This window comes from Chiloscyllium plagiosum, chromosome 23 (assembly GCF_004010195.1).
Source record: "Chiloscyllium plagiosum isolate BGI_BamShark_2017 chromosome 23, ASM401019v2, whole genome shotgun sequence".
NCBI lineage: Eukaryota > Metazoa > Chordata > Chondrichthyes > Orectolobiformes > Hemiscylliidae > Chiloscyllium > Chiloscyllium plagiosum.
In genome coordinates, this window is record NC_057732.1 from 20830305 (window position 1) to 20843786 (window position 13482).

The 13482-nt window shown below is 37.2% G+C and overlaps 1 protein-coding gene across 3 annotated transcripts in view; it reads right to left on the bottom strand.

Moving 5' to 3' along the window:
- Positions 1-3625: 3625 nt before the first annotated feature.
- Positions 3626-13482, bottom strand: part of celsr1a (cadherin EGF LAG seven-pass G-type receptor 1a) — a 311160-nt gene continuing 301303 nt past the window's right edge. For 2 of the 3 annotated variants that reach the window (XM_043713697.1, XM_043713695.1), the window contains exons 32-36: positions 12310-12410; positions 11701-11871; positions 10773-11012; positions 9314-9587; positions 3626-5046 (exon numbers count right to left, since the gene is read on the bottom strand). In XM_043713697.1, the coding sequence (XP_043569632.1) occupies positions 5022-5046; positions 9314-9587; positions 10773-11012; positions 11701-11871; positions 12310-12410 (811 nt within the window). In that variant the 3' untranslated portion in view covers positions 3626-5021. The remainder of the gene's footprint in view (positions 5047-9313; positions 9588-10772; positions 11013-11700; positions 11872-12309; positions 12411-13482) is intronic. The other variant, XM_043713696.1, reaches the window with a different exon arrangement.

The window sequence follows — 13482 nt, forward strand, 5'->3', positions numbered from 1 at the left end:
CACCTGACCTTCACAGCTTTGGATTGTGGGAGGAAATCAGAGCACCTGGAGGAAACTCACGCAGACACGGGTAGAATGTGCAAACTCCACACGGTCACCTGAGGCTGAAATCGAATCTGAGTCCCTGGCGCTGTGAGGTATCAGTGCTTACCACTGAGCCACCATGATGCCCATACTGTTTGAGTATTGACCAAGATCAATACGTGTAGCAGGAGTTCATTATTTTCTACCACTGCTACTTTTAATCTGGCCATTTTTGCCATGCATTTCTCACAAGGCGACAGGAAAATCAAATGGTTAGTCCTCGCAATTACTTTATAGCTTTGCTGGCAGAAGCTTGTGGCAAGATTGAACAATCAGTACCTTTGGAGAGTTTAGGGTACAAATGGAAAGACACAAAAGGAGGGACAAAAACAACAAATGAAGGGGAAAAAGTAAACATTGTTAAATTAAATAAGTAGAATTAGTGGAGAAGGTTTGCTGTTTGGTTCAAATTTATTTCATTTTCACCATAATAAAACATCAGCAAAACCATAGCAGCACATTTAGAACTGCAGCCTGAACCATGTTTAACCAGCTATTACCTCCCTAAAGATCTTTAATAGACAGGAACCTTTGTTAATATCTACTATAGTAATAGCTCTCAGACAGAAAAAGGTCAGAAACAGGTGGGACCATGTAAGCTTTGTGCACTAGCACAAAAGATGATTAGGCAAATTGCACAAACATTTCAATGTGAAATACAAGAATGCAGAAGAGGCTTTTGTTAACACGTTGACTGGCATATAAATGGCACTAGAAACCTGATACAGAAGTCTAACATTTCACTGCTTATTACCTCTGTACACTGCTTCATGAAGGCACTAATATCATTTTGATTGAAATTTCAGAGGGAAAAGTAGCTCACTCCTGTGTTGCAAACAGAAAATACTTCTTTCACCGATGCGCAGTCACGATCTAAATATACAGAATACTCACATGAAAGTTGGAGTTGCTGGAATTGTTTGCATAATCTTCTTTATTTTTTGGGCTGAAAATAATTTAGTTAATGACATACCATCCTTCATTTGAATGCTGTCAGCAATTCTGCAAGAAGATCTGAGATTCATAAAATGTCTTTATCAGATAAAATGAAAGGCTTACTGCTCTTGGCAGGTTCCCACAGTCTATTGCTCACTGACAACTAGAGGAGATCCAGTCCAGTGAATAATTCCTAGGAGGAGAAAATTAGGTGCGCACCTAGCGAATTATGAATTAACTGAATATATGTAAATCTTTTATGCTTGCAATATCATATTTTCAGAATTATTACCCCACACTCATTTATATTGCTGCCCTCAGGCACAAAAAAAGAGACTATTGACATTTCAACAACATAAGAAAAGTCCCCACTGGAATGTGTTCTGGATGGTTCCCATTACTTTGTGCCTCTTATAGCCGAGACTGAGAATATTTTATCTCTTGCTACTCCACCCCCTTTCTGTTTGCTGCAGCAATATCATGGCTGATGGAAGTCCGAGTCTAGGCATTTTTTGAAAGTACAGTTCAAGAGACTAGTGGAAGAATTCTGTCAAGGGTGTTTTAAAGATCAAAGCCATGGATTAGTGAGGGGAGTGTCCATGAACATGATATGGGAGTATATATGCAAGGGAAGTTTGAAGTAGGATAAGGGAACAATAAAATCAGGGAGACTAGCAACAGTGAGTTGAAATGAAATAACAGAACAAGACAAATGCTGAATTCCTATTGATACTTGCATGTTCATCACAGAGAGTGGCGGTGGTGCAAAAGTGAAAGCAGAGTTGGATGAAATGAATTGCCAAATTAGGCTGAAGAACAGGTCAATAGAAATGCAATGGCAGACATATAGGAGGATATTTTAAAATACACTGAATAGATACATTCCAACAAGGTACAAATTTTCCAACAAGTCTCAAAGAATTCCAAAGATGGACTCAACAATGGAGGTTGACTGAAAAGATTAAAGATTGTGTTAAACTAAAAGAAAAGTAAATATATAATTGCGCACAGACAAGTGGCAGGTCATAAAATTAGAGTATTAAAAAAAGCAAAGAGTGATCAAGAAATTAATAAAAAGGGAAAAAATATAGATTGAGAGAAGCTGAATTAGACATACTAGTAATAAGGAGTTTCCATAGATGTATTTTAAAAAGTAAACTTTGGCCCCAAAGTGCAGCTGACAGATGAGGAGTGGATGTTTCTTCTTAGAGGAGGAGCTAGAACTAAGGTTCTTTGTTTAAAAAGGTGTCTCCTATTTAAAACAGAGATAAGGTGAAATATTTTCACACAGAGGCCTGAAAATCTTTGAAATACACTTCCTGTTAAGTTAACGGAGGAAGAAGGTTTGAATATTTTTAAGGAAGAGGTGAACTGATTTTTGGTGATCAAAGGGATGAAAGCTTATCAGCAGTGGGGAGCAATGAGAGTGTGTGGTCACAATCAGATCTTAATAAATGGTGGAACAAGATTGAGGGGACAAATGGCCGACCCTTGCTCTGGGCTCGTATGTCCATATTGCCTTAGAAAGAAACTGTAACCATTGAACCATTTTAAAGAATTGAACCATATTTGTTCTGAGCTGTAGGAAGAAACTAAGTTGAAGAAAATATATAAACTTGACAATTAGAGTTAACATCATCTCATGTTTTCAAGTGTCAAATAAGATAAAACCTCTGAGGCATTTTGGTAAGTTGCCAAGAAAGCAAAATGTGGAATGGGTTCTTTATAAAACTTACATTCTTTTCTCAACCAATTTATTTATAAATTTCATTTCCATATTGTATTAATTAAATATCTATTTTTCAAAATTAACAGGAATGCAAATACTACACGGGTTAGAACCATCTGACAAACCTTTGGAGCATTTTTTCATAATGTGAAAAAGAATAAAGATGGGAGAAGCCATACTTAGCCAATGTGATTTTGCATGGTATTCTTATAGTTAAATTGAGTAAAGGAACTTCAGATCAATATTAAAGCAGGGGAGACTCAGGAACAGAAGACAAAGACCAATTAATACGCCCTGGAACAACCTGGGGTGGTGAGTGTCTACGGTAGAATGCATTTAATTCAACAGAATATGTAGTTATTTCACCGTATAGTGTGTAGAAATAAATACTTCATCATGGAAAAAAAATCTGGTATTTTGAGTGTTTTAATTATAGTCTGTGCAAATATTATAGATTTGAGATGTACCATGTCAAGTGACCTTTAATTGATTAATTTGTTGCACCTTACAGTCAAACTTCTGTCATGTCTTTTGAAAACAGACTTGCAGTTTAACCAAACTGAAGATTTTCATACCAACATGTGGTAATTTTATCAATTTGTTTTTCACTTCTTGATAAGAAAATCTTTCCCAGGCAGATCTGCTGATGGTACTTTGACAGTTGCTAACTTACTTTCTCCAAAGTTGAAAGTCTCACAGCACTACTTAGTTCCACCGTAAAAAAAAGATCTGCTGCATGAACAGTAAAGGGAATACTGTTAAATCACTGAAGAGCACCCTGATGCATCAGTATTGCTGCACCTCTTAACAGCATTATCTAATTGTAAACTTCCCATGTGGCACTCACTAGTAGACAGAAATGTCAACAGGCAGATGGAAAAAGTCAAAATCTCTTTATTTTACAATTATGTTCCTCTGTGTGGTATTTCCAGTGTTTTGCTTGTTAATAAATATCATACATCTGTTTTTTTTAAAAAAGTCCAGTTTCCATCATAAAATTTAAAAACATCTGGCCTTGCTTTAAATTGTGCCAAAACTGTATTAAAGTTCAAAGAAAACCTCTGAAACAAAAGTAGAAGAATTTACTACAGCAGGTGAGTCATGATATACAAACAAACTGTTCCAATAGTTTTTATCTAACATAATTAAAATCAAATCTACAGTATTAATAATGCCAAATATTCACAGGTATCCAAATATAACAAGCAAGATTGGTTGGCAAATACCCTTCCTGATCAACTCTGGTGAATTCTCCCTCACATCCCCTTCCCATTTTCCTGGGAGATCATCATAGGTGTGTGAACAAAAAGTGAATTTCAGAAAGTCTCAATGCAAAAGCTCAAGTGCATAGTTAAGCTAAAAATGGGAACTGTTGGATTCCTAAATTTTGCAATAAGTTTGTCTTAAAAGTTACATATTCAAGTTCTATCTCTCTTATAAATTGTTACAACTTTCTCGTAATAGAAAAATGTTGACTTTACAATATAAACACACCAAATTCAAGTAAAATTGTGCAACCTTCTAGTCTTTATAAAAGTCAGAAGATTTACCTATTCTGCAAACCTTTTGTAATCAAATTAACAAAATCAAACAAATTAAGCATGTACAAATGAGTTCTTCAGAAATTTTGACTTACAAAATATATAAAAGCAGCTATACATCTTAGAATTTTGTTGTACAAAAGGCATTCATTTTAAGACTATACCCTCCCACCATAAAGGCAAATGATGAGATGGAAGGACACTTACAGCCTGAATTTTATGCGACTAACAGTTCAACTGATGTGTAAGACTTATTTTGTTCGAACTGATTTACTGGCACTGCCAATACAGAGACCAACCATTTGTCAATGACACATTGCAGAAGGATAGTGCTTTTTAGTCAGGCTGGCTGCACTTCTAACCAGAGGATTGAATGTGAGGCAGTGGAAGCACTTCAAGGTTTACCTTGGGATTTGTCCATTTCCTCCATATATCAAAATTGTCCACACCCAGATGTACTGTGCAGTGGTTACCTATCTGTTCTACAGTTTGGCACATGTTGAATATGTGTCCTTGAAAGCAGCACGTATCTGTCCTTCCAGCTCCATAATCATACGGCCATCTGCATTTCCTGGGTCTTAATTCCCATTTGCAGCCACTGGTTTGAAGAAAATCCTACTCATGTAGACAACACCAACACACCAGTGATGAGGTCTGAGGTACATCGGAACGGGGATCACCAATGGCAAGAATCCTCGTGGGTTCAGTCATTCTTCTGATCTCCTGATGGGTCAGATTGAAGTTTCATTACTTCCTCTGGACATGAGAAAAGGAAGGGAGACATGCAGAATCATAGTTATGCAGTAGTTACAGATGAGCTTAAAGAGAAAGGTTATATTGGAATTAGCATGCAGTTTCAAACCACAATGCTGAGACATGGGAGAAAGTTTAAAATAAATGCTTTGCAGTCTTATTTTAAAATGTGAGAAACAGTGGTTAGTTTATAAAGTTTATAGTTTATAAAGACAAATAATATTGTTATGTTACTTTCCAGCGTAATTTGGTACAACTCCAGATTTAAAATTTTGAATTCTGATTTTAAAATAGACAGATTTTAATCACACGTTACATGTCTTTCTTTGACTAAAACTAAACCTTGCAATTGCTTTTGCATCAAATTAAGCCTACTAATTTAAGATAAAATTAAAATTCTCATTTCATGCATAATTCGACCATTATTTGCAGATAAAATAACTGAGGTCACCATCAGCATTTCTATGTAATTATGTTAAATTATATTCTCATTATTAATGAGAGGGTTTAGTTGCAAAAATTCTGAGGTTAACAATTACTATAGCATGCAACTTGCATTATATATTCAGTTTTGAGCCCACTTTATTTGAATTAAAGAGACGAGATATACAACGTTCAAAACAGATCAGCACAAGATTATTTTCGGTGTTCAGTGGGAAGGTGAACGGAGGACATTCCAGAGCTTGGTGCCTTGGCAACTAAATATGGGACTTCCATCTTTGTTACAGCAAATAAAACTGGGAATGCTTAAGAGGCCAGAATGAGTTTGAGTGCAGATATTTTTGAGGGTTGGGAACTAGAGGAGGTTTCAGAGATAGAGAGGGGTGAAGCTGTGGAGGGATCCATGGAAGGATGAAGACACCACAGAGTTGAGCAGCATAGGTAACATTTACAATGAAGGCACAGTATTATTAAATATCATTAGAATAATTAATATTCTAACTTCAATCCACCAGAAAAAAAAGCTTTCTGGTGCTTATTAATGATAGACGTTTTTCAATAAACAAACACCAAACTAAAGAAAACTGCTTCTATTTACTACAATAGTTAGTACACTTTAAATTTAGTTATATCATACAATATATATTTAATATGAAAAGACAGTAAAATAAGTTAAAGTATTTTTACATTTACACTGCAGTTTATTAGAAACAATTTATTCAGTTTAACAATGGGTTAGGTTGTAAGGAAATGTGCAACTAGCAGACAGGAGGATGTGCAAATTCATTGTCAAATTGACTATTTCCAAGATGACTGTGTTTAGGTTGCTACAGTTAATTTCTGTGGCAGAGGAAAATTACCCAGGGTTTCCTTTCTTGCTGACTTGACTCTTGCTTGAAAGTGAACATGAACATCAGGCAAAGACAGAACTGGCATGACTCTGATGCGTTCAAAAACAAATAATCAGCCGACGTGCACTGGTTGGACTAACCCTGAACAATAAATATTTGGGCAAGATTTGTAAGAGGGTGGAGTTGATGGGATTCGCTCACGCACCACACTGCAGTGGGGATCAATGCTTCAAACAGACAAAGAAGAAAGATACTTTGCATCAAGTTGAAGGATCTGCCAAGATTCTCTGACAAGACTCATACATGCAACAACTAGCTAGATAGCTGAGATATTATGCAGTTGCGAGCATTTATTAATCTACACCTCAGTGTGAGTCACCAACTTCAGGAGTAGAATACAAAGGTGGAAAAAATTGAAAAAAACAAATCACATGGAGAAGACATTGTGTACGAGGAAGGATTCAATACCGTTACAGGGAAAATCAAAGACAGGCCTTTTTTATTTTGAAAATGAGCAATCTAGGGGACAGGTTGTTGCTCCAGGAGATTCTACACCTCACTGTATAACATACAGTATCTAGGAGCGAGCACACAAAAGCTGAGCAACCAATCTAAATAGACCAGCTACTACTTGAGTAAAGCTAGAGGCTGTTTTCTGAGTCTGTATTCAGACCATTCAGTTTAAGGAATGTCGTGTCTGTGAGGTTTTATGGCGTGTCTAGTCATACATCTCTTCAAGGCATTTACAATTTTGGCAGTTACCTCATGGTAATTTAGAAATTATATAACAAATAAAATCCCTTCGGGTGCTTGGTTTAATGGGGTTTTTCAGTAGAGTTGCTAGGACACCAGCGTTATCGAAAACCCATAGACAGTAAGATTAATTACTATGGTAAACATTTTTGGAATATTAACAAAGTGCTATTGTATGGATGTCAACATTTTGCACGAAGATCACATCCAATGTATAGTCAAATACAATCTTTGGCGCATAAGCTTATTTACAATGAAGCAGTATTTTTCTATTTTATTAGAATAATTAATGTTCTAACTTCAATCCACCGGAAAAAAATATTCCTTCAAATTTCTGTGTACAATATTAGCACATTCTCAACATATTCCTTTGATAATACATTGCTCAATTTATACTAAAAGTGTTATGTTTAAGCAGTCTCAAAAACAAGGTGATATCGTATGAGCATGTGCTAAAGTGTCAGAACAATTTTTACTGTATATGTGATAAACTAAACCAGAGTGTGAGCACTCAGTACACATTAAGTTATCAAATAGAAAAATCTTTTTTTGCCTAATATAACATTTACTACTTTAGCAATGTTTATAAGGATAGATAAGGACAAAACCTGAAGCAGAGAGAAAAGAGAATATGGGATAATTTGGCAATGAGGAGGAAAGTGAATGCTAAAAGTTTGAGGAGAGGCATTGTTAAGAGATAGTTCCTTTATGAACTGCAACTTAGAGTAACTAAGTGCTTCTTTTGGCTTTGACTGGAGTTAGAAGTAAACAGTTCGATGTTTGTGGTTCTGACTCGCGTTTTCTCTCTTATTTTCACCTGCTGTGGTCTCTATTTTTGTTCTGAAGGAAAATGCCAATATTTGGAAACATGGGAGACAGTAATGGAGAATCTTGTAAAGTTCAGATTTCTCAAACCTGACAGTGTTTCATGGTATCATTTCCAAAATTTTCATGACAGGAGTGAATGGCTAAATGGAGCCCATTTATGGTAGAAACCTCTGCACTTTCTTGACCATGAAGAGTGTGATTCAAATGGAGACACATAAAAGGCAGAGGAATCCCTTAAACATGAGCTATAAAGAGGCTAAAAAGACTGGATGGATTCCCACCAAACTGACCACATTTCTCACCCTGCCATTGATGCAGGCATGAATGAGTGCATTTGTTACTTTGAAAGACTGGGAGACAAAGCAAAATGTTAGGAAGAGGATGTACAATTCTCAATATAAATAAAATATTTTTAGGAGTCATATTTTTAAAGTGAGTAGAAAGATTTTAAAATGTTATAAAGACATGATGGGCATTGTCTGTTCCCCAGAGAGTGTGGTTTATGTGTGGAATAAACTTCCAAAGGAGGTGGAGGGATATGAGCCAAGCACAGGCAGGTGGAACTAGTTTAGTTTGGGATTACGGTCGGCGAGGACTGTTTCTGTGTTGTATGACTCTATGAAATAAACTACTTCATGTGGGTGGTGGGTAAGATAGTGCTCCTTATCAAAGGCCACTTGGAGGAAGCACCCTGGTTGGCAGGAGCACAGAATGGCATTCTGGGTGAGCAAGTTCATTGTCCATCACCATGAGCAGCTTGCTACTGTCACTGCTGACCAAGGTGGTCAGGTCTGAAAGTACAGAGCTGCTAATTGTGGTCTGTGGCAGCTGTTGAGGGAACCAAGAGGAAAGACATACTCAACCTCATCAATCTGCTTGCTGCAAATGTATCAATTCATTGCAGTATCCGACTGAATAATTCATCTCAATCTCTCCCGAGATCTGGTTTAGCTCAGTAGGTTGGCAGCTGACTTGCGATGCAGTGTTACCACATGGCTGAGGTTACCATGGAGGATCCTCCTTCTCATCCTTTCCCTTCGCCTGAGGCTTGATGACCCTCAGGTGAAACCATCATGAGTCATCTTGATCTAATGAGAGAATAGCCCTATGGTGCAGTAGGACTATGGTGACATCACATTTACTTACAAAAACAGAAGATTATTGGGACTAGATGTTAGGCACTGATTGGCAAAAGAAATTACGTAACCATGTTCTAGGTGAAAAAAAAACGGCTTTGATAAATCTGATGATTTTGGTACCTTTTGTTTAATTAATATTTTAACAAGAGGGACCTTCTTAAGGTGGTAGAGCATGTTGTTAAGGATGGTATCCCAAACACAGGGTATTTTGTTTCCTTAACCTCAGGATAAATACTCCATTTTGCCAAGTATACTCACTCTGAATCAGAGGTGTCTCCATGGACTATGCTTGTGCCTGTTCTAATATTCATGGGTATTGGCGTCACCCCATTTAACTGGTCTTGTGATTGTTGCCTGCTCGGCTGCTTTATCAATATGCTTGTGCCTGTGCGGGTCCTATCACTGGACCCTACTGAGGACGTTCGTGAAGATAAAGCTGTTGCTTTACAGTTAGAAAGTTCATTGTGTATTTGATTTATCCGATTCTTCTCTTTCAAAGGTGGTGGATATGTGACTTTATTTTTAAGAATACCTGTGAGAGAAAAGAATTTCAAAATTTTGTAACAATTTGTCTGATGTTTCTTAAAATAAAGTTTGATCAATATCGTCAAATTAATTTGAATAATGGGTTTTTAAACATCAATATTCAGAAACACTGCTTTTGACAGTATCATCAGGGATGAAGTACAGCTCATTTCCTTTGTGCAATCCCAACACTCATAATGAAACTAGGAATTGTGTAAAATTTAGACATTCATCTTGTAGGTGCCAAATCAATGCTCTGAAGATGACCAGTTGATGAGAAATGTGAATGAATCAGACCAAAAGTCACTCCATCCAGTTGGCCAAATTGAGTATCACAGTAACCAAACTTTCTTAGGATTTAAGTAGTGCCATGGTAAGAACCTGATGTGAGGGTAACTGGGCCAGTTCAGAAAAGTTTATATGACATGAACTTCAACATCAGAACAAAAGAACAATGCAAGGAACAATTTAAAGACTGGAGAAATGCTGATTTGTTCTCTTTGAGGGAAGCAAGAAAGACTTCTCAGCAAACCGCCAGTAAAACCTTTGATCCAATATTGTTTTGTAAATAAAGCTTGAACAGACCAAAATTGGCTGGTGCACCACCTGAATTACTGTGTACACTAGCTCCAAGCAAACACTGGTCTCTGTGAGTGGAAGACTGTTGCATCAGCTGCAGTCATCCTCAGTCTATGTTTAGCGCTGCAATAATTTCAAATAGTTAATAATATTAGTTTCAAGTAGGACCCTTACAATTAGTAGAAATAGAAGAATTCCAATCAATTCAATCTGCTCTAGAAAGGACAGTTACCTATCAAACAATACTTAGCAGGGTAGATATTGAACTTGTACCTTGTCTAATGCTCTGTTTGCAAATTAATTGGAGCAACTATATTTCCAAAGATTCTGAATATGTGCCCTCTGCTCAAACACAAAACCTGTGTCCTCTGTCTCTTTTGCCTTCCATTTAATTTTTGATAATTGAATTTAATACCGTTATAAATATATATTTTGCAGAGGATTTTTTCAAAATAAAATGAACTAGTCTTTAAAACCTTTGCAAATAGTTGTCTACCTGTTTTTATTTTACATTTAAAGTCAATTCATTCCACACAAAATGAAGACAGAAACTCACTTAGATAACTGGCAGAACAATAAATGCAAAGATTTGAATTTTGGGAAGAATACTTGCCTTTTCTTTGCTCTGGCTGTGGATTGGAACTTGGGTGAGGTATCGATGTGCTTTGCTTTTCCTCATCCTCACCACCTCTAGCAATATCACTACAGTGATTTGATTTATTTTCTCTGTGAAGTTCAACGTTTACTTTTGTTTCCACCTTCAGTTTCTCCAGCGTCCCATGGTCCTCACTGTCACTGGCTGTTGTACATTCTGCAGGCCAGTAACGCTTCACATGATTGGGCAAGGCCTCACCTATTTATGGGATTGGTTTGGGAGGAAGGGATGTTGAAGTTTAATTAGAAATAAGCAACAATCACAGCAATATCAGACATGTCAACACCATGCTTAATGCGCAAGCAAAATGAAGGCTGAGGATTCCCACAGAAATGTCTACACAGAAATCTGAAGGCCCTCCAGAGAATGAAGCACTGCATATTAAGGGAAAAAAATCCTACTGCCCTATTACTTCTTATCATGCAGCTTTTCAGCCTCCATCCACATCTGGCTGTGCATCTATGAAGACCATGGGCATGTTTTGGTGTTAAACCTCCCTTTATAAATGCTTATTGTGTAAGAAATTAAATTTGTCAAAAGTGCAAGCCTAGAATCTGAATTACGTTTTAAATCCAAACATTAGAATGGCATTCCTCCGGACCATGGATTTCTGAAAGATCATCAGTTTCTTATGATCAATTAACAGGACAGCAATGTTAGATTTCCTCTCTCCCTGAAGAGAAGTTTTGCCCTCAACATTGTATCCAATCCAGTCCATCTGGAAACGAGTTAGATTCACTCATTGGGGCATGAATAAAGCAAATGCCAGACTGAGAAACCTTTATGCCGACCTGCACTCAAAGGCAGACTTCTCAGTCAGTGAAACTACACATATGACACAAATAGGTACGACATCTTTCTTACTGTTGCTTGTGTTTTAGCTTACCCTTTGGTGTACTGTGTATAGGATTTTTTTCATTATTTTTAGGTGCTCCTTGTTTCCATTTGGAGTCCCTTTGAAACTCCTCTTCTTCACTTTCTGATGAATGGCTAGAAGCATAGGAGCTACTGTGATCATCTTCCAGCGACAGCTCGCTATCGGAGTCAGAATCTGGCTCTGGGTATTATAGGCAAGTTGAAAAAAAATCCTTTATCCATCCAGAGGAAACCGCATCGCAACAACTAACTAATAATCTTCAACAGTTAAACAGTCCATTGTTAATCACCATCCAGAAGGTCACAGCACGAATATGAATACCATTAGAAATTACAATACAGTTGTAAATAAGGACACGCAGTGGTCCCAAAACATATGGGTTGATACTTGCAGATGAAGGTCTGATAACCAACCTGTAGAATTACTTACAACTTTTGAACAAATCATCATAGATTTCACCGGGTAGCAAAAGGTAGCATTTACTGATGTACTTCAAATCGTTTGTATTTATTCTAAATCAGTAAGATTACATTCAGAATACCACTAATCAATATTGAAGCTTGTAAATAATTTCTGTATAAACAAGCCATATAGAGAGATGAGTCTGAAAAGCCTTACCATTAGGTTTCTTTGTTTTTTTGTGGAATATTGAAGAATCCGGTTCTGTTTGGCCACCCTCAGCTTGACTTGATAGTAAGCTCACTCTCTGAGCTTCTTCCCTGAGAAATGATGGAGAATGCCTTCAGTACTAAAACAACTTGATCAAAATGAGCAAAACTAGTAGCTTACAGGCCAAATGTCTCCCTATCAGAGTAAATGAAAGAATAAACTGAAGCAAGGAGAAAACATTTTCCCTTTATAGGAAAGTTATGTTCGAGAGAAGGGTCAATTCTGGAGAATAAAGGGGTATTTTCACTTTCAAAAAGCAGTTGAGACCAAGAAACACAAGGATCAGAGGGTATCGGACCTAGGATCATCAACCTTGATCAACAGGAGCCAGCAAGAGGACACTATCCCATTGCTTAAAGAGGAACTGGCTATCCAGATGGGAAACCAATTTAAATTCATTAAGCAGTGGATAAATGGGCCACTCTGGTGACAATGAAAAGCTATCTTGGGACAGTTATAATAACTCATAAGTTGCAACAGTCAAGAAAGCACCACAACTTCTGTACTTGCTCAAGAGGCTAAGGAAATTTGGCATGTTCCCAAGGACTCTTACCAATTTTTTTACATGCACCATAGAAAGCATCCTATCTGGATGCTTCACAGCTTGGTGTGGCAACTGTTCTTCCCTAAACCCCACCAAATTACAGAGAGTTGTGAACACAGCCCAGTCTATCACGCAAACCAGCCTTCCATCCATTGATCCCATCTACACTTCCCACTGCTTTGGGAAAGCAACTAACATAATCCAAGACCCCTCCCACCACGGTTATACTCTCTTCCACCAGGCAGATAATACAAAAGTTTGATAACACGTATAAATAGATTCAGAAATAACTTTTTCTCCACTGTGATCAGACTTTTGAATAGACCTCTCAAATGTTAATTCTGATCTCCCTCTCTCTGCATCTTCTCTGTGGCTGTAACAGTGTAATGTGCACTGTGACCTGCTACCCTGATCCACTTTGTATAGCACAATCTGCCTGTATAGCTTGCAAAACAATACGTTTCACTGTATCTCTGCACATGTGACAACAATAAAATCAATCTGAACAAAGGATATAATTGTACAAGAGGAAACCGGTGTAAATCTAATGACTGGGGGGGAAATGGTACAAAACTTGA